This window comes from Haliotis rubra, unplaced genomic scaffold (assembly GCF_003918875.1).
Source record: "Haliotis rubra isolate DU_JTF1 unplaced genomic scaffold, ASM391887v1 Scf684, whole genome shotgun sequence".
In the NCBI taxonomy this organism is placed as follows: Eukaryota; Metazoa; Mollusca; class Gastropoda; order Lepetellida; family Haliotidae; genus Haliotis; species Haliotis rubra.
In genome coordinates this window covers 333,729-358,884 of record NW_025767395.1, presented here as the reverse complement: position 1 = coordinate 358,884, position 25,156 = coordinate 333,729, and the positions used below count along the sequence as shown (strand labels likewise).

At 38.4% G+C, this 25,156-nt stretch overlaps 1 protein-coding gene across 1 annotated transcript; it reads right to left on the bottom strand.

The window, feature by feature from the left end:
• Positions 1–1,588: 1,588 nt before the first annotated feature.
• LOC124258157 lies at positions 1,589–8,473 on the bottom strand. Its single transcript, XM_046692218.1, has 3 exons — positions 8,326–8,473; positions 2,345–2,644; positions 1,589–1,851 (listed from the first exon to the last, which is right to left on the bottom strand). The coding sequence occupies exons 1-3, from the start codon at positions 8,471–8,473 to the stop codon at positions 1,763–1,765; spliced, it is 537 nt and encodes a 178-aa protein (XP_046548174.1). The 3' UTR covers positions 1,589–1,762.
• Between the last annotated feature and the right edge of the window lie 16,683 nt (positions 8,474–25,156).

The window sequence follows — 25,156 nt, the reverse complement described above, 5'->3', positions numbered from 1 at the left end:
TTGTAAACCATCCTGCCATCCTATGTATTCTCAACTGTATATTTATTTGTACCTGTTATGTCGAGTACCCCAGCCTGAGCGTAGTAAACGTTCTGTTCTGTTCTGTTCTGGACAACGAAGGTGGGATGATGTCATCTTTTCAGACGAATCGAGATTCAGTGTGAGTTTTGATTTCTTGAATGGCGTTTCTCTTGCTGGTCAGTATTGGTATATATCAGTTGTGGGGGTACAACGTATTCTGAAGTAACCATCCAACCCCGCCCTCCCCACCTACCTTACCCAAAAGCGTTGTCCCTCACTGTCATATATAATTCAGTACATGTGTATATATATAGAAAGGGACGGTGGGGTAGGCTAGTGGTTAAAGAGTCCGCTTGTCACGCCGAAGACCCGGGTTTGATGCCGCACTTGGGTACAATGTGTGAAGCCAATTTCTGGTGTCCCCCGCCGTGATATTGCGGAAATATTGCTAAAAGCGGCGTCAAACTATACTCACTCACATAAAAGGACGTTTCTATCTTTCTTATGCACTATCATCGTGTGACTGTTCATTTGAAAGCCTTAACCTTGGTATTCTATGGAGCCAACTATTCCGGGTAACGATACACTGAACACACACATCGATTACGTGATGTAAACATGAGCATGTAGTTAATATATGAACCGCAACACGCTATATTTAGTGAGATCAGTATTTGTAATTGCTGAACTACAGTGCGAAAAGGGGTGCTTCTGAGAGAGACAACTTTACGTGACTCTCGGGTTATCGTCATTCACTCTCACATCACACCGTATTACCTCCACGTCTCTGTTTTCTACAAACAACAACGATGACGACAACGGCGATGACCACGATCAGGACGGAACAGACAGCAGCCAAGGGGACGATGGAAACGACACCAGATTCAGTAACTCCACGTGCTGAAACATTTAATATGAACAATATTCAGTTCAGTATGCATACGAGTATAATCAAGTAACATCAAGCCTCTTTGGGAGGTTTTAACACGATTCAAAACATATTAAATGGGTTGACACTTGCGATGTTCATTTGAAATAACCTCTCCGTGCTACGCTTTGTAAGTGATTGATGAGGTACGCTGTACATCCCCAACAACAACGTCATTATCAACATCAGCTCCACAGAAGGACATGCAATGTCGGTAACAGCAGTGTTCTCATTTGTGCAGGGTGAAGAAACGGAAATATGTAACGAAAAGTGTCAAATTATATTCCTCATATAAATAGAGTTTCAGGAGCACTGTATTCTGTAGGGCTGGGTTTCTAATTGATTTTTTTCGAATTAACGGAAACATTTGGGATTTTTGGAGAATCTGAAAGTTAAGAATCATTGGAGTGATATTTGCCATCAGATCATAGTGAAAATTAAATTCTTCATCAATATTATGGTTTGAAATGGTGACATCTAATGGGTCTTTGGTTATTTTTAATCTTTGGGTGCCATTACTTTCGGTGTTCTAGCAGGTGTTCCAGCAGTACGAAAAGGGGGCCGTCCCAACAGGCGTCATCCCCCCAAAATAGGTTGTATATAACAGATTCTGTTACTGAAGTGTTGACTTACAGGAGACCTCCAGCGTCAGGTTCCGTGATGCACTCCAATGTGTGTTGTTGACGTGACACGTGTACAGTCCAGACACAGGTACATCTACAGCTGGTATAGACAACACAGCCTCCCCCCTGTCCTCTAATCACCATCTGTCTGGAGATGTCCCACCAGGTTACAGTACAGGCAGGGTTACAGTCAGCAGAACATCTCACAGCTGCAGGTTTCCCCTTCTTCTACCTCCAGCTTGTCACTTGTGCCGTTAAACTGTATCTGACCAGGTCCATCTGGAATGCATGTGAGATGGTCAGCTAAGAAGCTATTCTGAGATATAAGTGCAGTTTGCTTCGGTGAATGAAGACATGTTGTTTGGCTTAGCTAGTGGTCTTGGGATTCACAAAATGGTAAACGTCTCAGACCCATATCAGTTTATGCTTTCCTCCCACACAGTATAGGCTACGACTGGAACACCGTTGTAACTCACTCACCCACTTTGTTGCTATGTACAACTCTTGACAACATATCCAGGTGAGCTTACAATGCCGTGAAAATAGAAGCATTTTCGATAGCCTCTGAAACTCTAAAACTTTGAATGGATCATTAAATCAGACCTGCCTATATTTCCTATTCGAACTTTCACAATAATAATTTCTGTTCCGTTTACACAGAGCAGAGTACTTCAGCATAGAAGTTTGTGAGAAAACTATCACTCACAAGCACAGTTTCAAAGATAAGATACACGAGGTTCCTATACCGTAAACAAAGTAAGTTCTTACTCACAGAGAACATCCAGTACATGTCTGTGACTCCAGTTAGACTTCAGCCCCCCCTCCACGGCCTGGCAGCTGTAGATGTCTCCATGGTTCTCTCTGCTGATGTGGGTTATGGTCAGGTCATCTCCACCTGTAGGAGACCAATCGCCAGATTCTACCCGGGTCCTGTTCCTCCTCCAGATGTAGGTCATGGTCAGTGGGGGATGGTCCGGGGGCAGACTCCGGGAGAAGGAGTAGCATGTCAGGGTGACATTCTCACCTGATACAGGTGAGGCAGGTTCGGTGATGGTAGGTCTGGTTGGCTGCTCTGTGAACAAATATAACAAATGGGCTCAGGCCGTAACACGAGTGCCATTGAACAAGATTTTGCTGAAAGCTTTCATATTTGTATTTATATATTATTCATCATGATAGTAACCACACAACTACAGGCTGCCTCTACTGAAACAAGTTAAATGTACTTTCCACAGAGAGGAGGGTCGACGGTTTCAATACCAGGTGCATTAAAACAAATTGGGCTAAAAGATGCAAGACTGATTGACTCTGATACACTCCTGCATGTTAAACTGCGACATTGCTGCTTTGTCTGTAAGTACAGAAGAATAAGCATAGTTCACATACACACATGCATACAACACACACACACACATAAACACAAACACATATATACACACGCACTCACTCATGCACGCACATACACACATACATATCGGATCCATGTCGCCATATATACAATAATCTAACACTATCACTAACACTAACACTATCATTATCACTAACACTATCACAAACACTAACACTAACACTATCACTAACACTAACACTAACACTAACACTATCACTATCACTATCACTATCACTATCACTATCACTAACACTATCACTATCACTAACACTAACACTATCACTAACACTAAAACTATCACTAACACTATCATTAACACTAACGCTAAGACTAACACTATCACTATCACTATCACTAACACTATCACTGACACTAACACTATCACTATCACTAACACTAACACTATCACTAACACTATCACTATCACTAACACTAACACTAACACTATCACTAACACTAACACTAACACTAACACTAACACTAACACTATCACTATCACTATCACTAACACTAACACTATCACTATCACTAACACTATCACTATCACTAACACTAACACTATCACTAACACTATCACTAACACTATCATTAACACTAACGCTAAGACTAACACTATCACTATCACTATCACTAACACTATCATTAACACTAACACTATCACTATCACTATCACTATCACTAACACTAACACTAACACTAACACTATCACTATAACTATCACTATCACTATCACTATCACTATCACTATCACTATCACTATCACTATCACTATCACTAACACTATACAATCAGTCTTTATTTTCTTTGTAGTGGAGGCCATAGGCCCAGGCTACACTTCAGGATTTCAGAGCGGTACATATGTGCATATATAGTACAGAAGACAATAAGTTAATTTACAGAGTATGCAAAAGGAAATATGATATAATTGGCATAGAAGTGAATCTCTAAGTTTCATTGCATTGTGTATATAAATAGTTAGGTTTTTTACAGTATATGGATTGCCAGTTGACATGAGCATATTAAACTTATGAATAGTGGGATTCGAATAAAAGTTATGTGGTAAATACAAACATCTCAGATTTTGATAACATTTACATACCAAAATAAAATGAAATTCATTTTCAATAAAGTTATCTTTACATACAAAACATAATCTATTTGATCTGGGTTGATTAATATATCGACTGGTTTCAATTTGGAGGCGGTGTGAAGAACATCTGAATTTAGCAAGGGCCGATCGGAATTTTGAAATTGATAAATCTTTTATGTAAAATTCAACATTTAAAACAAGAATAAAGTGAAAATTTAGGACTATTTACAAGCGATGTGTGCCATTCTTGTTCATAACTTGCTCTTAATCTAAAAACAAATTCTGATATGAATTTATCGACGTTACATAAATTTTGCTGCTGTTCCCACATAAAGCCAAATCCAAAAGAGTAAAGAATATTCTTAATTTTTGATGCCCAGTTTGTTTTACCATTTACAGAGTCTAAAACTAACATGTTATAACATTTCTTTACAAATCTGGAATCGGGCATTTTGCATATTTTACACCAATATTTAACAACTTTTTTATATATACATATATACATTGGATAACGGCCACATTCTCCCCTAACTACATGGTTCGAAGTCGACCGTTTGACATTTAAAACACGTTTACAACAAAACATATGTAAAACTTCGACTTCTTTAAAGTTATCAACTCCCCATATTTCAGCTCAATATAAAAGAATCGGACTAATTTTTGTATCAAATATCTTAAAAAATATATCATAAGGAAGTGGATTAAACGTATAAAGAGATTTTAGAATGTCATATGCAATTTTCTTAGCTTGCAAATGGGGAGACCAAGATAGAGAACGTGCAAATAAAATACCCAAATATTTGTAAGATGAAACAGTTTCCAAAAGAATTCCATTGAAATGCCATTTTTCATATTTTGATTATTTACAACCATTTTTAAATATAACAATCTTGTTTTTTCCAAGTTAACAGTTAACTGATGACTTTTACAGAAACTTTCTACAATATTTATACGTTTTTGTAAACCAAATACAGAGTCTGCAAAAAGTACAATATCATCAGCAAAAAGTAGTAGGAACATTTGTACAACATCATGGTGGAGCTGTACACCTGGGTAACATGTGGATTGAATTTCTTGAGCTAATTCATTGATAAAGAATGAGAACAATAGCGGGCTTAAAACACACCCTTGTCGCAAACCCTGTGGGCAATCAAACAACTGAGAGAGAGATATATCACGCACCTGTCCCTTAACACACTTATAGATTGAAGTTAAGGCTTTAAGCATCTTAGGTGAAACGCCTCTATATTTGAGAATGGCCAATGGTTTATCCCTGTTAACAAAATCAAAAGCCTTTTTGAAATCCTCAAATATAGCATAGAACTTCCCCTTTTTCTTACATAGATAACGTTGGATAACAGATTGTAGAATAAAAATATTATCAATTGTACTATAACCTTCCCTAAACCCTGCTTGTGATTCCACACCCTTTTCGTATGTATTTGCCCAATATGTATTCTATTGTTAAGTACAGATGTATATATTTTACTGAAAGTACTAAGAAGGGATATTCCCCTGTAATTATTTGGATCATTACGATCACCCTTCTTAAATAAAGGTACAATAATTGCTGTACTCCAGCTGTCTGGAAAGGGTAGGACTTGAACATAATATTGAACAATAGCTCCATATACGGTAATAAAATATCCATTGAATGCTTAAAAAACTCCGGCAATAAATTACCTTCACCAGGCGACTTTGAAGATTTAAGTTTAAGAATAGCCTCAGATATTTCGTCCCTAGTAATGGGTGAATCTAATATAGTACATGTTATGTCATCAACGTCATAATCAAAATCACATTCACTAATATGGGGCTCGGCATGATCAGACACAGTGCTTTTGTCTTGATACAAGTTCTTAAAATAGGAAAACCATACATCAATATCAACATTGCTCATTTTCGCTCTGGGGGCTGTATATGTTTTAAGCGTATTCCAGAATATTTTTGCATTATAGATATTCTGTAGTAATTTGCCCTTTATTGACATATTGTAGAGTCTTTTCTTGTTTCGTAAAGTATCATTGTACTTGTTTCTGCAATCGACATATGATTGTCGGGATATGTCAGATTTAATCCTTCTAAATATTTTTAACAATCTTTGGGTTTCTAATCTAAGGAAATTACATTCGTAATCAAACCATGGCTGGTTAGATTTAGTATAGTTGTTGCAGCGTTTCTTTGTAAAGTCAGCAGCCTTGAGTAAGGCATTAGTAAACGATTCAACTGATTGATTTACATCATAGATAGCTTGGCAAGCACAATCGTCTAGAGTCTTTGTTACATCAGGTGAAAGCAGATTAGCACGGAATTCGTTTACACAGTCATCAGTCCACTTGAACCTGGAGTTCTGTCCAGAGTGTGAATCGCGTGCACGTGCTTCCTTGTGGTTGTCAATGTCACCACGTGACTGAAATGCACAAGTGATTGGCAGATGTGGAGACTCTGGCCTACATCCGATATCGAATCCGCTGCACAACGTAAACAAGTCACTCGATCCGATAACATAGTCTATCACACTTGTTCCGTTTGATGAGATATACGTGGAGTCACCAATTAATTTATCATTTCCAGTTCTGCCGTTAAAAATTGAGATATTCAAACTTGCGCATAATTCCAATAATTTTTTACCATAGTTTGAAACAAAATTGTCACATGAGTACCGTCTATGTTGAATATTATCGTGTAAGAATTCGCAGTAGTCCGTCTTTAGAGTAGATATTTTATCGTCCTCTACATAGTCCGGGTTAGTGCCGGTTCTTGCGTTGAAGTCACCACCAATCACAAGTGAGATGTTACCCAGCTCTTGTAGGACATCAGTTAGTGAGTCTTGTAGCAAGGATATACCACAATGTACGTTATTATGAACGTACCATGGAGATGTCTCAGGGTGAAAATATACACAACACGAAAAACAACACATCTTTTTCTGAATTAAAAAACACGTTGTCGAACAACGGGAATACACAATTTGGAGTAATCTTAGACATTTTAACGTACTGTACCAATGACTTCTTTACAAGCACTAATATTCACCTGATAATCTGCCATGAGCAGAGATTCGAACTGCATCTAGACTGTAGCACATGAACTCATCCGAGAACATATCATGGTTCTCTTTGGTATTCCACGTCTCACACATGTCAATTACATCGAATGTTTCAGCATAGCTCACAAAGTCAGCATCCGATGATTTAGAAGTGAGTCCGTTGACATTCCAAAATAAAAATGAGTGATTATTGATGGTATGGACACTAACATCTGGGCCCTGGCCACACCCCACACCACTAACACTATCACTAACACTATCACTAACACTAACACTAACACTATCACTAACACTAACACTAACACTAACACTAACACTAACACTAACACTAACACTAACACTATCACTATCACTATCACTAACACTATCACTAACACTATCACTAACACTATCACTAACACTATCACTAACACTAACACTAACACTAACACTAACACTATCACTAACACTAACACTAACACTAACACTAACACTATCACTAACACTAACACTATCACTAACACTAACACTAACACTAACACTAACACTAACACTAACACTAACACTAACACTAACACTAACACTAACACTAACACTAACACTAACACTAACACTAACACTATCACTATCACTATCACTATCACTATCACTATCACTAACACTAACACTAACACTAACACTAACACTAACACTAACACTAACACTAACACTATGACTATCACTAACACTAACACTAACACTATCACTATCACTATCACTATCACTATCACTATCACTAACACTAACACTATCACTATCACTAACACTAACACTAACACTAACACTAACACTAACACTATGACTATCACTAACACTAACACTAACACTAACACTAACACTAACACTAACACTATGACTATCACTAACACTAACACTAACACTAACACTAACACTAACACTAACACTAACACTATCACTATCACTAACACTAACACTAACACTAACACTAACACTAACACTAACACTTACACTATCACTAACACTATCACTAACACTAACACACCATTTCACCTCACCTAAAGTTCTTCTACTGCAATAGAATATGATTGACCAGCTATTTATTTATGTTGGAGATACATTAAGACAGTCCAACTTTATTCTTCAAATAATAGTCTGTTAATTCCATATTCTACTCACGTGTTACAACGAGGACCTGTCTACATCCAGTAACTGTCTGCCCATTGTTTCCTTGACAGTAGTAAGTACCAGCGTCCTGTACAGTAACATTGTAGATGGTAAACCTCAGCTCTCCTGTCTGTGATGGCGAGTCCTCCCCGGTGTATCTGATCCTGGTCCTGTAGCCGGTGTGACTATTGTTAAGTACCCATACACGGTGTGACTTAGGCTGGACCATTAACAGTCTCACAGCTACCGAACCATTCACCCATACGTAGTATGTGAAGCTAACATTCGCTGGGTTCATGGTTATGTTAACATCGTCGCCAACACGTGTAACAGTGTGTGGGTATCCAGTTGTCATGGAGGCTAGACCTGCACATAAAACAAGTATTCGTCATTAAAACAAGGTTAACAGTTGACAATTATTCAAGCAAATTATTGAAGTCAGCTCAATATAATAATAGTTGACAGATACATACCACACAGATATACACCCCCTACCTTCCCCCACACATAATTTAAGCCAGAAACAGAAAGCGTCAAAGTATTTAGTTTCGCTCAATAATAATTTTGGAAAAAGAGCTAGTCACTTATAAAACGTCATGTAAAGCTCAGTATAATGCACGGTTCTTGTCAGTTGACAGATACATACCACACACATACAAGCCCCAAAACAAAATGTGAGCCAGGGTCATTACTACTAGCGTGACAGGTTCATGCTGAGACATCACGTACTTTGACACTTGTTTTTGAAGCGTCACAATATTTAGTTTCGCTCGACAATATTTCCCGAGAAAAAGCGGGTCACTTCCCGTTGGACTTTAACATATACCTACGAGCTAACAGTCAGTAAGTAGCAGTTTACATTCACGATATCGACAGACAAATAACGTTGATGACAGGCGTCTATCTCGTCGACCAAGGGCGACGACTGACTCACAAGCCTGTTTTGGGGGGCTGAGGGGTGGGGGCTATGTGGGTGTGTGGGGACAGACAGAAGGGGACAGACAGACAGACAGACAAAGACAGACAAAGACAGGGAGAGAGAGGCTTCATCTGAAAAATCGGTAAAAGAGAGAGAAGGGGTGTCAGAACGACGAACTTGGACATGAGCTCCACAGAGCTACGATGCGGTGGATGGGGTTGGGGGTGGGTGGAGGTTGGGGGTAGCCTTAAGGTTAAAGCGTTCGCTCACGCTGAAGACTCAGGTTACATTCCTCACATGGGTACAATGTGTGGAGCCCATTTCTGGTTTATCCCCACCGAAATATTGCTGGTATATTGCTATAAGTGGCGCAAAACCACACTCACTCACTCACTCACTCACTCACTCACTCACTCACTCACTCACTCACTCACTCACTCACTCACTCACTCACTCACTCACTCACTCACTCACTCACTCACTCACTCACTCACTCACTCACTCACTCACTCACTCACTCACTCACTCACTCACTCACTCACTCACTCACTCACTCACTCACTCCTCACTCACTCACTCCTCTCACTCACTCACTCACTCACTCACTCACTCACTCACTCACTCACTCACTCACTCACTCACTCACTCACTCACTCACTCACTCACTCACTCACTCACTCACTCACTCACTCACTCACTCACTCACGTGCGGGTGTCGTCACGTTTTCACACCCTTAAAGCCACCCGAAGCTAAGCCCCATGCGTGTGACGGGAGCCAAAACAGCTCAGATTTGATATCACAAGGGGTCTGATCTGTGCATTAAACAACCAATCAACGATTGGCGCTTTCAGTCGTAATTCCCGCCACTTGGTTGGCTTCCATGTCTCACTCAGAAACTCTCGGATTAGGCATTACAATCAAAACATCACAGCAAAGCTTGTGGGCCCCACCCAAACAAGTGCTTCTGCAAACATGACACCAATCAAGGCTAAATTGAAGACAATGTTGTGAGTAAGAACTCACCCTGAATCTACTTTAGGAATGTAATTGTGTGAAGGTAACCTTTAGTAACAAACAATAAGAAGTAAATATCACAAAAACCGTGTCTCCGTTTTCTCTCCACATGGAAATAAAGACAATACCAAGGCTAAACGCAGCGATGAAAACGTTTTATTCATCCTTCCGGACAGCATCAAACTAGGTACAAACATAACAAAATTGAGCTCGCCTTCACACCAGGTGGAATTAAAAACAATACCAAGGCTAAGCGCAGCAATAACAACCTTTAATTTCATCCTTCCAGGCAGCATGATTTAAACAATATTTATTCATTGTTAAATGAACGGATTGGTAAACAGGCTATAAGCCTATAAAAATACCTCTCCAAATACAATGCGATGAGAAACATTTTATATACATTCATCATTACAGACAAGAGAACACACCATTTGAGGAGTAAAAGACTTAATGAAAAAGACAGTAGTATAATTAATCAATTAGGTAAAAAATCGTTTTGTTAAGGTAAAATAGTCATGTACAGATTTTACAATATTTTCATTGATTTCGTCAGAATATGAGTAAGTTCCACATAGTACAGATTGAATATTAAAACCATTTATGTAATAGAAACACTTCGATCGAATTGTATTAAATTTTGGACAAATAAATAGAAAATGAATTGCATCTTCATAATGATTGCCACAAGTGCAAGTAGACGTATTTTGAAGAAAACGGTCAAATTTATGTGCGTTTAAATCACTACAGCCAAGTCTTAACTTACAATGAATTATTTGATTAAATTTATTACCAGTGTTTCTGAAGACATGATGTACGTTGGATGAGACAGTTCGATGTGTTTCTTGAACATGGCAACGGAATCTATGTTTCTTATATCATTATCTAACTTGTTCCACTCCATCACAGAGGATGGTAAAAAAGATTTTTTATATGTTTCCGTACGCAATAATGGTACTTGAAGCATATTACTAGATCTAGATCCATATGTGGATACAGAGGATATGTTTATTGGAATTAGATCTGATAAATACTTTGGAGTTTTATTATGGAACATTGTACGAAGTACATACATTTGGTGATTTTTACGACGTTCCCTTAATGATGAAAAACCAGTTTCATGGTGGATTTTGGAATGACAAACTCCTCTAACTGATCCACATATGGTTCTTAAAGCATCTAAGTGAAGTTTTTCTAACAATAACTCTTGAGTTTGTGTACAGTAGTTCCAAATATAATCACAATAGTCAAAAAGTGGTAAAACAAATTAACTATACAGGGTTTGGAGGGTTTTCCTCTGAAGGCGGTATTTCAGACTTCTTAAACAATTGATCATAGGACTGACTTTAGAAATAATATCATCTATATGTATATTCCAGTGGCCATCACTTTGTAAAGTCAGCCCCAGATGTTTATGAGTGTCAACAGACTTTATCGGTATATCATTCATTATAAGATCTGGCATTGATGTTACTGTTTTTTTTCTAGAAAAAATGATAGATTCAGTTTTATTGGGATTAAAGTTTACTTTCCATGTCTGGGCCCATTTGGCTATTATTTCTAAATCATCGTTTAACATATTGGAAGATACCATAGGGTCATCAATTATCACATATATGGATGTATCATCGGCAAATAATTGAATATTACTCTGTATATCTTCAACAATATCATTGATATAAACCAAAAAGAGTAAAGGTCCTAGGACTGATCCCTGGGGGACGCCAGCTTCAATTGATTTAACATTTGACTTATACCCATTTATTACTGTAAACTGTTCTCTATTATTTAGATAACTTTCAAACCATAATAAAAGAGATCCGCGAATTCCACTAGCCCATAACTTATGCAAAAGACCCTTGTGCCAAACCCTATCAAACGCTTTACTTAAATCGCAGAATACAGTGCGTACCTCCTTGCCACTATCCATCGCCTTAGCTATATAGTCATACAAATGAGTGAGCTGGTATGATGTAGAATCACCAGTCGTGAAACCTGACTGTAATGAAGTAATAGTTCCATTATCTAGAAACAAAATTGACACATATTCAAAAACACACTTCTCAAATACTTTTGAAAGACAACTAGTAAGTGAGACCGGTCGATAATTAGTACAATCATGAACATTATGTTTCTTATAAATTGGAACAACGGATGAACATTTCCATATATCTGGAAATTGAGAAGAGGACAAAGAAATATCAAACAGGTTACAAAGTGGAATGGACAATTGTTCAGCTAAACATTTTAAGACACGATTGCTAAGATGATCTGGACCAGTTGCTTTAGTGACATCAAGCGACAGTAAAATATCCCTTACTTCAACGCTTTGTAATCTTATATCAGTGAAACAATTTTCCACGTTAATATCAGAATATACATTAACATCATCAGAAGAACTGTTAACCGCTGCCATACTCACAAAGTTTTCATTAAAAATATTTGCTTTCTCAATATCATCTTCATAAACAACACCATTGTGTTCAATGTGTGGAAATATCTTAGCTTTATCTGTTTTCTTAAGATAATGTTTAACAATCCGCCACCAAGATTTACTACCATGTTCTGTATTGACAACATTATCAAGTTTTTCAACATACAATGACTTACTTTTACGTATCTCTGAGATAAGCTTATTTCGACTTTTTCTAAATTTTTCCCAATCATTAGGCAAGTTACTACGTTTAGCCTTTCTATGAATTCTATTTTTCTTACGCATAAGTTTTCTTATAAATCCGTTCATCCACGGAGCATCATTTGGACGAATCACAACAGTTTTATTTCGAATATTTGATTTACATAAGTCCGTTAATGTATTAACAAATTTTGAAGCAATGGCATCAACATCATCATTTTGTGTAGGAAAATCCCAATTAACATCAGCCACATTTTGCCGAAAGGAATTTATATCAATATTATCGTAATTATAAATGAATCTTGAATAGGCTTCTTTCATCTGTTTAATAGATTTCAGCGACACGCTAACTGAAGAATGGTCACTGCAGAATGGGGGAGTAACATCCGAGGAATTTACAATATCAGGACACGATACAAATATTAGGTCAATAAGTGTTCTCGATTGTTGAGTAATACGTGTCGCCTCATTTATCAGTTGCGTCATGCCATAAATTGTCTTAATACGTTCAATGTTAGGATCTATTCTATTCAACGAATTAGCATTGAAGTCCCCAAGTACTATAGTCTTAATATTAGTATCTATCGCTAAGCCTATTGATTCCCCAGTAGTGGGAACTAGTATTTACACGATAAAACGTACCGACAACATAACTCTTGTTTTTACACGTGATCTGCGCCCACACTGCCTCTAGTCCTGGAAGTTGTAAGTCAGGCCTATGCTTACAGTAAATAGAGTCCTTCACATAAATTGCAACCCCACCTCCCCTAGTTTGTCTATCATTACGAAATGGCGGATGAAACCCAGGCATAAGAATGTCATAATTTGAAATACCATCATGCAACCAAGTTTCTGATATACATATAACATCATGTTCATGAAGTTCTGCGTAAACTAAGTCTACTTTATCAGTAAGACTACAAACATTAGTATGTACAATACTTAAATCTAAGTTAACTGGTCCCGGGTTAGGGTGAATATCTCCACAACAGAGTAGTAATAATAGAGCTATCTGAATACCCCTGACCCCAAATGTACAGACTAACATCACCAAATAATAAGTAGATATGTCTATTTTACCATGTTCTTTATTTAGGGACTTACAGTGATACACCCCGATTCTCAGCCGGTATATTGAGATGTCAACCCCCATCTAATAATCTTAAAACGTGACATTTAAGTGAGAAAAGGGGTACATACACATGTAAGTCATTATATGTCAGATGTACTTGTGTAAAGATGTTTTTAAACACAAGATGTTCCTCAATGTGCGTTTTCTGTTCTGCAATGATGAAAGGCATATAGGGGTGAGAATGATTTGTCAAATAATTTGTAGAAAGAAAATGTCTAATATTTTTGTTAGAACAAAAAACAAGAAAAGAAAGGGAGAATAATGAGATAGAAACCTTCTATCATTATAAAGCACGGTAACAAAACAAGGAGAGCTAGGAAAACCCAACACCGGTGAAGTATGTAAAATTATCCTATGAATATTTGAAACTGTATCCCATTAACACAAATGTATCCCTGGATGTTCATATTCATAACAGAACCTGAATGCTTCACACTTTATTCTATTACTGCTAGGATAACCAATAAGACAAGAAAGCTAAACAAACCAAATCAAATCAAATAAATTATCTTGATAAATAAACAATAAACACGTATTTTCAAACAACACAATAGCTTCAACATTCTTATTCAGTATTGAATGTATTGACGGCATAACACAAAGTACAATAGATAATTTCAAACTTCTTCAAGAATAGCAATCGCAAAATAAGACACTCAGTATCAAAATGTCACTCGTCAAACAACACTGTATCGCTGACTGACAAGACCGGAGGTCGATCAGTGCACGATCATCTCGCGTCTCACATGTAGGTCAATAAGCATGTCTTATAGGCAGCATCAAACTAAATACAAACATTCACCATCACGCCAGGTGGAATTAAAGACGATATCCAGGCAAAACGCAGCAATAACAACGTTTATTTCATCCTTCCAGACAACATCAAACTAGGTGCAAACATAAGAAAAATGAGTTCGCCCTCACACCAGGTGGAATTAAAGACAAATATCCTGGCTAGTTCGTAGACAGTGAAAGCATGTGCCCCTCACCTGGGAACAATACTTCCAATGCCTCGGCCGACCGACTGAATTTTGAACCAAGTGTAGAAAATCACTTGAGCCAAGGATTATATTTCAGTTTCACGTGCCCGACTGTACCTCGATATTTAGCCCTCTCTATTTTTAATAGTATTATTGGTTCTTTGTTTCGTGTTGTTATTTTAATTTTACGTTTTAACCTTCTTTGTATTAATACTTTTTAGCTTTAAATTTATGTTATTGCGGTTTGGGTTAGTGATTTAGCTTAAAGAGAAGGCCGTAGGCTTTAGTTTTAATTTTATGTAATTTCGGTTTTGGGTTAGCGTTTTAGATTAGAGAGAGAAGGACTTTCACGTTAATTTTATGTTAGATCGGTTTTAGTTTAGAGAGAGACGGTGTTAACTTGTACTTTTATCTTTGCATTCTTCATTTGTATGACCAACATGATAAGGACGAAGCATTTGTGCATCACAGTCATATACCCACATGCATAACCATAACTCACGAATTCAATACCCAGACAATTACATAATGGACAGATAATTCAAACATGTCAGCACAGATAAATAATACGAAACATGAAACCTGGAAGGATACTACTTTGATTTCAAAGTCTGATTGCTGTGAAGGCGCAGTTGAGTCTACGTAGGAAGGTCGTCGTGGTAGATTCTTCAGGTACTGTTGATAATGGCAGTGGAGCTGCTACACGTGATGAACAACACATTACACTTTACATCAACATGCATAACAAACGTCAGAAAAAGTCAATGTCCGTCTGGCATGTCATGCCCTCGCGTCTACCTATCAATTGGGTGTCTCACATATATAGCTGTAGACACTACAGCAATAGACCTCTCCTTTCCCATATGCCACACCTTAGGAAATTGCAAAGATTTGACACGGCAAATCATGCCCAGTTACCGTCAAGTCGCCTCTGAGCCATTGCCAAGACTCGAACTAGTTTGCCTGCGCCAGTCACTATTTCGCCACCCTCGCCTCTCCTCTAGGGGCCGCCACTTCGCCCCCATGCCACACCAGGACTTCGTCCTGCTTCCAGCAAAACATCACCACCGTTTGCGCTTGCTTACTGCCAAGTCGCCTCTGAGCCACTGCCGAGACTCGAACTGGTTTGCCTGCGCCAGCCAACGTTTCGCCACCATCGCCTCTCCTCTATGGGGCAACCCTTCACTCCTATGCAACACTAGCATTTTGTCCTGCCTCCATCAGATAATCACCACCGTTTGCGCTTGCTTACTGCCAAGTCGCCTCTGAGCCACTCCCGAGACTCGAACTGGTTTGCCTGCGCCAGCTACCGTTTTCCCACCATCGCCTCTCCTCTAAGGGTCGCCCCTTCACTCCTATGCAACACTAGCATTTTGTCCTGCCTCCATCAGATAATCACCACCGTTTGCGCTTGCTTACTGCCAAGTCGCCTCTGAGCCACTCCCGAGACTAGAACTGGTTTGCCTGCACCAGCCATCGTTTTCCCACCATCGCCTTTACTGTAAGGGTCGCCCTTTCACCCCCTATGCAACACCAACATTTGAGCTTGCTTCCAGCAAAGTCGCCTTTGAGCCTCCTGTCAAGACTCAATCTGTTTCAGTTCTGCTACACCATGGCCGTCTGTACATCGAGCATCTTCGGGAGAACGAATGATGAATAGCATGAGCAACGTCGCGCGCCGTTACACAAGCTAAGCACCAAGTCAACCAAGTGCTTGATCATGGTGAAGGTCGGAATTATCCCTCTATGCACTGTCATCTTTCCGACCTCCGTGGGTAGACGTGGAGGTCAGCGTCGCAATTTTCACATCACCGTGCCCATCGCATCGTCGTGCCCGGGGAACAAAGGCAAATTTCCGAGCAAGTGGCCAACCTGGCTCCTTTCCCCGAATAAAGAAAACCCCGTCAATACGTTGGAATGTTAGACTTTCGCCTGAGAGTACTATGCATTTAAAACAGTTAATAAATACTTTATGTGAAGATTTAGAAAAACGCCGTTTTGCATGAACCTCCGCCATTGAATGGGCTTTCTGACAATGGAAACAAGAGTATATAGGATTTTCTGAAGACGTATAGCAAAATATGACGATTTGTTCTAACAAATTGTGCAATATATATTTTAATGTTCAGGATACATCAAATCTGCGTTCAACACCGTCACCGACGTCAAAAGAGCTTTCTAATGATACCAATACAGGTATGTTGCAGATAGGTATAACGGATTTAGAAGCAAACAAAGACGCGATAAGCCAAAGCCTCAACAAAGGCCAATTTGAAAGGCCGCCGACACAAGAAGCGGCGGTATAAACCGACGTGTGTAACGTCTCATCACAACGTCGCACATGTCCGTGTTATACGTCGTTTGAAGCGTACTTTCGAGGGCTTTCGACTGCATTAGACATATTGAAAATCAGACAATGGACATAGACATTATAGCCGAAGTGAACATCCGCTGATGGTGGAGGTGACACGGACACCAGAAGCGGCGGCAACTTCACATGTGTGTAGCACCTTTGCAAAATGCCGGACATGTCCGTCTTATACGACGTTAGAAGCGCATTTTAGAGGGCTGTCATATCAGTTATAGGAATGAAGGATCGAACCACGGGTATAGACATTATAGCCGAACACTACATGCGCTCATGTCAGAGGTGACACGACACCGTAGGCGGCGGCAACTTCACATGTGTGTAGCACCTTTGCAAACTGTCGCGCACGTACGTGTTATACGTCGTTAGAAGGGCATTTTAAAGGGCTTTTATGTGAGTTAAGAAATGAAGGATCGAAATACGGGTATAGACATTATAGCCGAACACTACATGCGCTCATGTCAGAGGTGACACGACACCGTAGGCGGCGGCAACTTCAGATGTGTGTAGCACCTTTGCAAACTGTCGCGCACGTACGTGTTATACGTCGTTAGAAGGGCATTTTAAAGGGCTTTCATGTGAGTTAAGAAATGAAGGATCGAAATACGGGTATAGAAATTATAGCCGAACACTAACAACTAAGACTATCACTAACACTAACACTAACACTATCAGTATCACTATCACTAACACTAACACTAACACTATCACTATCACTATCACTATCACTATCACTATCACTAACACTAACACTAACACTAACACTAACACTATCACTAACACTAACACTAACACTACTACTAACACTAACACTAACACTAAAACAATCACTAACACTAACACTAACACTATCACTATCACTAACACTAAGACTAAAACTATCACTAACACTAACACTAACACTATCACTAATACTATCACTAACACTATCACTAACACTATCACTAACACTACTACTAACACTAACACTATCACTAACACTTTCACTCATACTCACACTAACACTAACACTAACACTAACACTAACACTAACACTTACACTATCACTAACACTAATACTATCACTTTCACTAACACTAACACACACCATTTCACCTCACCTAAAGTTCTTCTACTGCAATAGAAGATTGAACTGCTATTTATTGATGTTGGAGATACATTAAGACAGTCCAACTTTATTTTTCAAATAATAGTCTGTTAATCCCATATACTACTCACGTGTTACAACGAGGACCTGTCTACATCCAGTAACATTCTGTCCATTGGTTCCTTGACAGTAGTAAGTACCAGCGTCCTGTACAGTAACATTGTAGATGGTAAACCTCAGCTGTCCTGTCTGTGATAGTGAGTCCTCCCCGGTGTATCTGATCCTGGTCGTGTAGCCGATGTGACTGCTGTTGAGTACCCATACACGGTGTGACCTAGGCCGGACCAGTAACAGTCTCTCAGCTACCGAACCATTCACCCATACGTAGTATGTGAAGCTGACATTCGCTGGGTTCATGGTTATGTTAACATCGTCGCCAACACGTGTAACAGTGTGTGGGTATCCAGTTGTCATGGAGGCAAGACCTGCACTCAAAACAAGTATTCGTCGTTAAAACAAGGTTAATACTTGACAGAATTATTCAAGCACATTATTCAAGTCAGCTCAATATAATACTAGCTGACAGATACATACCACACACACATAAGCCCCCAAACAAAGAGACAAGATCATGTAAGGAGGAAAGAACTTTTATGAACATGCGTCATAGTATTTTCTGTGGGTTGAGTTGTCAAACTGACACAATTTTGCATTTTAAATGTAAACCTTTCGGAAAATGTAAATTACATTCTTTTTAGAGGAGTCCATAAAGTGATATCGATGGACCCGATCGATTGTATTCTTAACATATTTTCTCTTTATTACTTTTGTCACATTGTTGTAATGTATTTATTAAATTGTTTATTATGATTGTTTACACTGTATAATATGTATATATCCCTCACACAGTGCTTCATATACACGTATGCACTATGTTTACATATCATACACACATTGGTAACATGTGGTCTACACTACGCTGAACACACTAACATATCATACACACATTAGTAACATGTGGTCTACACTACGCTGAACAAACTAACATATCATATACTAACATGTGATCTACACTACGCTAAACATACTAACATTTCATATACTAACATGTGGTCTACACTACGCTGAACATACTAACATATCATATACTAACATGTGGTCTAAACTACGCTGAACATACTAACATATCATATACTAAGATATGATCTACACTACGCTGAACATATTAACATAACATATACTAAGATGTGATCTACACTACGCTGAACATACTAACATATCATATACTAACATGTGGTCTACACTACGCTGAACATACTAACATATCTTATACTAACATGTGATCTACACTAAGCTGAACATACTAACATATCATACACGAACATATCATCTACACTACGCTGAACATACGAACATATCTTATACTAACATGTGGTCTACACTACGCTGAACATATTAACATAGCATATACTAACATGTGGTCTACACTACGCTGAACATACACACATATCATATACTAACATGTGGTGTACACTGCGCTGAACATACTAAAATATCATATACTAACATGTGATCTACACTACGCTGAACATACTAACATCTCATATTCTAACGTGGTCAACACTGCGCAGAACATACTAAAATATCATATACTAACATGTGGTCTACACTACGCTGAACATACTAACATATCATATACTAACATGTGGTCTACACTACGCTGAACATACTAACATATCATATACTAACATGTGGTCTACACTACGCTGAACATACTAACATATCATATACTAACATGTGGTGTACACTACGCTGAACATACTAACATATCATATACTAACATGTGATCTACACTACGCTGAACATACTAACATCTCATATTCTAACGTGGTCTACACTGCGCTGAACATACTAAAATATCATATACTAACATGTGGTCTACACTACGCTGAACACACTAACATATCATATACTAACATGTGGTCTACACTACGCTGAACATACTAACATATCATATACTAACATGTGGTGTACACTGCGCTGAACATGCTAACATATCATATACTAAAGTGTGGTCTACACTACGCTGAACATACCAACATATCATATACTAACATGTGACCTACACTACGCTGAACATACTAACATACCATATATACTAACATATCATATACTAAGATATGATCTACACTACGCTGAACATATTAACATAACATATACTAAGATGTGATCTACACTACGCTGAACATACTAACATATCATATACTAACATGTGGTCTACACTACGCTGAACATACTCACATATCATTTACTGACATGTGGTCTACACTACGCTGAACATACTAACATATCATATACTAACATGTGGTCTACACTACGCTGAACATACTAACATATCATATACTAACATGTGGTGTACACTACGCTGAACATACTCACATATCATATACTAACATGTGATCTACACTACGCTGAACATACTAACATCTCATATTCTAACGTGGTCTACACTGCGCTGAACATACTAAAATATCATATACTAACATGTGGTCTACACTACGCTGAACATACTAACATATCATATACTAACATGTGGTGTACACTGCGCTGAACATGCTAACATATCATATACTAAAGTGTGGTCTACACTACGCCGAACATACCAACATATCATATACTAACATGTGACCTACACTACGCTGAACATACTAACATACCATATATACTAACATGTTTTGTACACTACGCTGAACATACTAACATATCATATACTAACATGTGATCTACACTACGCTGAACATACCAACATATCATATACTATCATGTGGTCTCACCTGAGGTAAGTGTGTTTTTTCAGAATTGCCGAAACTGGTACAGCAGAAACTGGTTACCCGGTGAGATAAGTCATGTGACTATTAACCGTCTAGACCTTACAGGCAATTTGGCTTATCCAGGGTAATAATAATCAGATTGTGATTCAGCGACCAGCGAGCAACTAGACAGGTTTATACTAGGCGCTACATAAATGAATTATAATTTTTTTAAAAAAACGTATTAAAACCAGGCGTGATAAGTTCATATACTGACCTGCACGCAAAAAAATACCAGTTACGATTACTGACAGAATATCTTGTATTACTTAAGAAAACAGTCATTTTCGAAGACAGATACATACCACACACATGAAATAATCCGGTCACAGTGTAAAACAGAAACATAGCCAGCAGCTGGTTAACACTGAAAGATCTGAGCTGTTGATGTGCGTGTAGTTTCACTTGGACAATATTTCCCTGTCACATGAACCATGTCCCTGCTTGTTGAAACACTAGTGTCGTTATCATTGGGCAGTTAAAAAATTGAACACTATGTTGTCATGCGTGCTGGTTCTGTCTACTCTGTGGTAGCCATGCGGTTAAAGCGTCCGCTCGTCACGCCGAAGACCCGGGTTCGATTCCCTCAATGGGTACAATGTGTAAAGACCATTTCTGGTATCCCCCGCCATGATATTGCTGACATATGGGGAAAAGCGACGTAAAAAGATATTCACTCACTCACTTACTCAATTACTCTCATATGTACCCGTATTTACTATTTAGCACTGCACATCAAGATGTAAACGTAACTATTGAGATCACACCAATTTTCTTTCTTTAACGTCGCACTTGCAATATTTCAGCTATTCCAGTCTGTAAATGACTAGACAATCCAGTGATCAGCATCATCAGCATCGATCTTCGCAATTTGGATACGATGACATGTGTCAACCGATCCCGTTAGTCGCCTCTTACGACAAGCATGGGTTGCTGAAGATCAATTCTAACCCGAGCCTCAAAAGAAACAAAACGAGTGTTTGTCAGACTCCATTTATCTTACAACGAGTTCAGTAATCTGTTTCTGAGTAACACCCTAAAATCTCACCACTTTGGGATCAAATCGATGCATATTTCGTCCTTTCTCACTGTATCGGCGCACTGATACATAACCCAACGTTATGAATGAGTGACGTCACTGGACTTACTACTCACTACACATAGGGGAGACCGGGGTCCATTGTAACACGTTTTACTTAAGTTCTTGTAATTCGATATTAGTCGACCGCTCACAAAGTTTATCGGTACTAACTTAATACATTGGCATCTTGGCTCTAAACCTCCGAGCTAAAGTTCACGATCATGCCGTTACAAAGTCAAAGTCGTCAAATGCAATGACTGCAAGTGTTATAATTGACCCCGAGCACGGGGAAATTGTAACAGGTGGATGGGGCAAATGTAACAAAGGAGGTTCGAATGTAAGAATCTGTTTATTTTCCAAATAATATCAAAATGAAATGTGGAAAGATGTTACCTTGATCAATTGAGGTGGATATGGATTAACATTAAACCTTTGTCACCATCGACATTAAAAGTGTTTTTAGTTTAAAATTCTTGTTTTCGTACGCACAAAATATAATACAAAGACTAACAGCAAACACTTTCACCCGAGGGCTGATACTATCAACATAAGACTGAAAATGTTCTGCTATGATGAAACTAGTAAAGAACTAACATAAAACCGACATCATAATTTGCTTCATTATCATAACATAAGGGAAAATTTCATGTCGGCAGTTGTAACACAGTGTTACAATTGCCCCCGATGCTAGTAGCCATGTTTCATGCCACGTCACATGTTAACAACGTTGAGCTTCTCAAATATTTCTACTTCAAAATAAGTCGTTATACCTCAATTTTACACTTGAAAAGTTAATTTCATACCAAGCAACATTTACTGCATTAAGAACGTTTTATTACGTTTTGTGAAAAAATTACTTTCTTATGTAAAAAAAGATTTTTCGTCTACTGTATCTCGCCATAAGCGAGCAGCTGAAAAACGCCCGAATGTATACCGCAGGAAAGCAAAGGGAAATAACTCTACTCACCTACGTTATGATTGAGCGAAACCTTTTAGAGTAATCGCCCTTGTTACAATTGCCCCGTGTTACAATTGACCCCGGTCTCCACCTACTATGTGTAACCCTCCACACAAAAAACGTTTTAGTCATATTTGTGCATTTTCGAGGCAATAATCATGATGTAAACAAGATAAGATCAAAGAACTTCTAAAAAACCATGACGTTGCAACTGTAAATCATTCTTTCGCAAGTGAAATTATTTCACAGTGTGGCGTCATTATTATCGTTCTGAACATGCGCTAGGTGACGTTTATTTCATTTGAATTCAGTCGTCATCGAAGGATAGTGTTCGATTTTTTCGCACATGGGGAATCTGCTAAGCAGCCAGGTATGAACCCCATGGAACAATCTTTAGGAGGGCATGGGCAGATGTTTTTCGTGCTAGGGGTGGCTACACGAGGTACTGACGTGATCGTCAGTGTCGGTTCACACAATCACAACAAACAATAACTAATAATTTGGTGACAATATTCATATTAGTGGGGATGTCATGGTGACCATATTTTCAGGCATTGTTTGCATTCAAGTTTCTAGTTATTTTCTCTCTCAGATTAGTAGACTGATTACCGAATTTTCAGCATATTTAAGCCAGTTGTTAGATCAAATAATTGTTTAGAAATTCAAGAAATTCTTTAGTCCCTTCAACAGATCTCAAGTATTTAAATTAACTGACATCCTGAAGTTTTATCTCTTACACTATTCTCATTATCTACTCTCGTCTTATCACAGACATGTTTCCATTATGATTTCAATGTTTTATATTCACTAACATGAGTATCACAAGGAATATATCAAGAGCATGACGTGTGACAATTCCGAATGGTGGCCATATCAAAATGGATATTAATCTGGTTATTAATACTTTCAACAGCTGAGATACAGTTTCGCCTGTAACTTGGAAACTGTCAGCAAATCGAGTACCCCAGATGTATTTTGTATCCAGCTAGTAACTTCCATTTTATTATCTTTAATCTTTCCATACAAGATTTACCCGAAACTGAACAAAAGTCAGAATAGTAAGGCGAAGCCAATGATTATAGCACACTAAAGTACACACTGGGGCACACATAAAGATCCAGTCAAAGTCAGAACACGTGTATGCTCCCGGGGCTCAGTCTGCTACAACACAGCACAGCATCCTCCCTAACTATTAGCACCTTTGGGAAAAGAAGGAAAATCCTACATCAGCAATTCCAGTACCTTTGTCACAGGTCGCATGGTCAGCGTGTCATGCAGTCTTCTAAATGCCCTTCAAGGACTAAACTATCGAGCAAAAGAAAGATACCACGTTCGCCCAAATATAACATGCTCCCAATAAAAACGCATGTGTCCGTAAACTTCGCCCGAATCGTGCATTCTTCAAAACGTGAAAAAAGTGATTGTTGGACATTGGTCAAAATGCACGTGCACGATAGTGGCATAAGTAACAATGTTGGACAGAACAATCATGCGGTAGCCGTTGTGGTAAAACTAAACTGTGATACGTACCTCACTGTTTTACTGTATTTTGTCCACAAATATGTAATGATAATATCTTCAATCTTTATTTCTTTTGTAGTGGAAGCCATAGGCCTACATTTCAGGATCACACAGCGATACATACATGTGTATATGAAATAAATAAGACAATAAGTTCATCTACAAAATATGCGAAAAGTTAATATGATATTTTTGGCATAGGACTGAATCTCTAAGATTCATTGAACTGTGTATATAAATAGATAGGTTTTTTACAATATATGGATTGACAATTGACATGACCATATTAGACTTATGAATAGTGGGACTGGAATAGAATTTATACCTAAATTATTCTCATCGCGAA